Source organism: Pinus tabuliformis, chromosome 1_2 (genome assembly GCF_031772625.1).
Source record: "Pinus tabuliformis cultivar Carrire ecotype Pingquan chromosome 1_2, CPIR1, whole genome shotgun sequence".
In the NCBI taxonomy this organism is placed as follows: Eukaryota; Viridiplantae; Streptophyta; class Pinopsida; order Pinales; family Pinaceae; genus Pinus; species Pinus tabuliformis.
The window spans coordinates 447,794,457-447,797,729 of NC_142298.1; the positions used below are offsets into that span (position 1 = coordinate 447,794,457).

At 34.7% G+C, this 3,273-nt stretch overlaps 1 protein-coding gene across 1 annotated transcript; it reads left to right on the forward strand.

Annotated features, from left to right (window-relative positions):
* The first annotated feature begins 602 nt into the window (after positions 1 to 602).
* LOC149206284 (protein STRICTOSIDINE SYNTHASE-LIKE 3-like) lies at positions 603 to 2,937 on the forward strand. Its single transcript, XM_089395398.1, has 4 exons — positions 603 to 1,405; positions 1,492 to 1,770; positions 1,885 to 2,052; positions 2,399 to 2,937. The coding sequence occupies exons 1-4, from the start codon at positions 1,008 to 1,010 to the stop codon at positions 2,790 to 2,792; spliced, it is 1,239 nt and encodes a 412-aa protein (XP_089251524.1). The 5' UTR covers positions 603 to 1,007; the 3' UTR covers positions 2,793 to 2,937.
* Positions 2,938 to 3,273: the final 336 nt, after the last annotated feature.

Here is a 3,273-nt window from a genome sequence, read left to right on the forward strand (position 1 = left end):
ACCTCGAGATTTGTTGAGTAGCTATGGCTCCCCAATCTCACTATGTATTTGATTATCCACCCTATCAGGGTTATTTTTATTTTTAATTCATTTTCTTAATCAAATTAATTTAAATACATATATTATTTTAATTTTGTAAATATTTTAGTTTATATAATATATTATATTATTTTTTAATTAACCTATAGATTATTATTTTAATTTTAATTTCTTTTTCTTTCTACTAATTACACGTTAACCAATAAACAAATACTAATTACTTCGTATCATCTGAGTTGATAAATTATTTATTTTTTAACCTAATTCATGTTACATCAAAAATTTTATATAAGGAAAAAAATTAAGGGTTTTCATTTAACTTAGTAATTTTTTATATTATTTTGGGAGATTGATATTTTTTAATAAATAATAATCTAAGATATTTTACCATATTTCTAATATTATATAATTTTAATTTAATTTATAAATATGGAAAAAAAAATTAATCTATATTGATTTTGTTTAAAATAAATAAAATTACCATTAATACACGAAATGGTTTAACTTCTATCTCTGCAATAAATTACGTGCAAACAACCACTTGGAATCTCGTTCATTGATATCTCGCGCACAAGTTTTATGTGAGATTATTCAAAATTATCGTTTTCGATAATCCTGATGTGGCCAGAGTGGGATGTAAGAAGTCTCAGGTCATCGGTAGGTGCAATTAATACCCAGAGAATTCTGTGTTAAAATATCTACAGAGGCTGCCGTAGGTGTCAAAAGAATGGAATCTGTAGATAAATTTTCATTGAAAGAATGGAAGACATCAACAGGATTCCTCTGGAGCTGTAATGGTTACCAGGGAGCACAGCGGCGCAGTCCCTACTGAAGGTGTTGTCTGCCTCGCTGTTTAATTCGGAGCGTTTATGAAGATGTTGGGGCCATTAATGAAAACTGGGCAGTTCACATTTACTGTTCACCGGCCATAGATAATTTTTGCTCCCTCGAAAACCTATAAGAGGAAGATGTGCCAACGACTTATCTATTGGGGGAGTCTCAGTGACGAGTGTAGCCAGGGAAGATTTGATAAAATGAGAAACATAATAGGGGTTGTAATGTTAGGGTTGGGAATATATGCAGCACTGGATCCATTCCATCACAGCCCAATTGCAGATTTTCCCGAATTCAAGGCCCATTATATCGAATGCCCTCCATGGGCTGAATTCTCCAAATTTCCAACAGATTCCAACAACAGACTGCAGAAAGCAGATCTGAAATCGTTGGATGAAGTTTCAGGACCAGAGAGCCTAGCCTTTGATCCTGAGAACAGAGGACCCTACACTGGTGCTGCAGATGGCAGAATCTTGCGCTGGGATGGCCCAAAGCTTGGCTGGTCTCAATTCGCCTACACATCTCCAAACAGGCATGCTATTCCACATATAATATGTGTTTCTCTCTACTTTTTTTTCTGCCAGTGTTTTTTCCCCTAATTTGCAGGTCTGTATGCAGGTCTGAGATATGTGACAAGGCACATAAGTCTCCATTAGGTTATGTGAAGCACGAGCATATATGCGGTCGGCCTCTTGGACTGAGATTTAATAAGATCACTGGAGATCTGTATATTGCTGATGCATATTTCGGCTTGCTTGTGGTTGGTCCCCAAGGTGGATTGGCCACTCCACTTTCTACAGAGGCAGAAGGCGTTCCATTCAAGTTTACTAATGATCTCGACATAGACATGGATGGGAATGTTTATTTTACAGACAGCAGTACTATATACCAGAGAAAGTAATTGGCAGATTGAAATTCAGATTTTCTGTTTAGTTTTTTTGTTAAATTGCTCAGGAGGTTTGTTCAAAGACCTAAGTTCTATTGCTTTGCTCCTTGATTATTGTGTTTCAGAAACTTCATACAGTTGGTATTCTCAGCAGAGGATAGTGGCAGGGTTCTGAAATTCGATCCCAGAACTAGACAAACCCAAGTGTTGGTCAGAGGCATCCGTTTCCCAAATGGGTTGTCTCTGAACAAGGACCACTCATTTTTTGTGTTCACAGAGTCAGTTACGGGCAGGTAAATTAAATATTGCGAGAATTTTATTCTTGTGAGAATTCTGGATGAAATGAGAACAAACCAGTTTAAATAAAGAAATGAATTTTTCCAAATGCAATAGGGTGACATTATTGAAACCTAGTGGGGCATTTGATATATGGACTATGGAGTAAGTGTCATTTGCAGATTCTTAACTATACATTGAAGGCTTGTCATCTGTATATGGACTATGGAGGTCAAGTGTCATTTGCAGATTTCTTAACTATACATAGAGGGCTTGTCATCTATAAGAATAGAAGGCTTGATTTTTCTATACATGCTCATGAAATGAATTGCTTTACTATAGGTTTTTTTATCTTGTTTGCAGGCTTTTCAGGTACTGGTTAAAAGGTCCAAATACAGGGAAAGTAGACATATTTGCAATGATGCCTGCTTACCCTGATAATATAAGGATCAATGACAAGGGTGAATTTTGGGTTGCCCTTCATGGTCGACATAATTATTTAGCCTTTTTTTTGGCTTCACATCCTCGTGTAAGAACGTTTCTATTGAGGATTCCAATCCCTGCAAGAATTCAATACATAATATACTTGGGTGGAAGGCTACATTCAATGGTGGTAAAGTATAGCCCTGAAGGAAAACTGCTTGAGGTTCTGGAGGATAACACAGGGAAAGTTGTGAAATCAGTGAGTGAAGTAGAAGAGAGGGAAGGAAGATTGTGGATGGGTTCTGTTCTATCAAATTATATTGCTTTGTATTGATATATTTTATGACAATCCCTCACGCTTTTATTTGTATTAGGGTGTAGTTGGGTCAACAAGTATACGACTTAAAGTATGCATGGTTTGACAACTTAAAGTATGTAAGGTTGGACTCTTATTTATTTAGCGAAAAGCACTTTATGTATTGATGCGGCGGACAATCAATTTCTACAGGCATGTTTTATCAAATTAAGTTAACTTTTTACCATTTCATTTCTCTCCTCTAAATATGACAACATGGATTTATTACATAAAAATTATTAATTTGGAAGATAAACTAACAACATTGTAATGATTTCAAAATATCAATGGTTAATTATTTCAAAATATAAAATAACAACAATGTAATAGTAAATGGCCTCAAAATATCTAGAAAGTTTGTGTAGAAAGTTTGTGAGGTATTGAAAGTTGAGATTTAAATATTTTAGATTTAAAATTGAAAGAGATAGAAATTCTTCACACTTGATTAATATCAAAATCT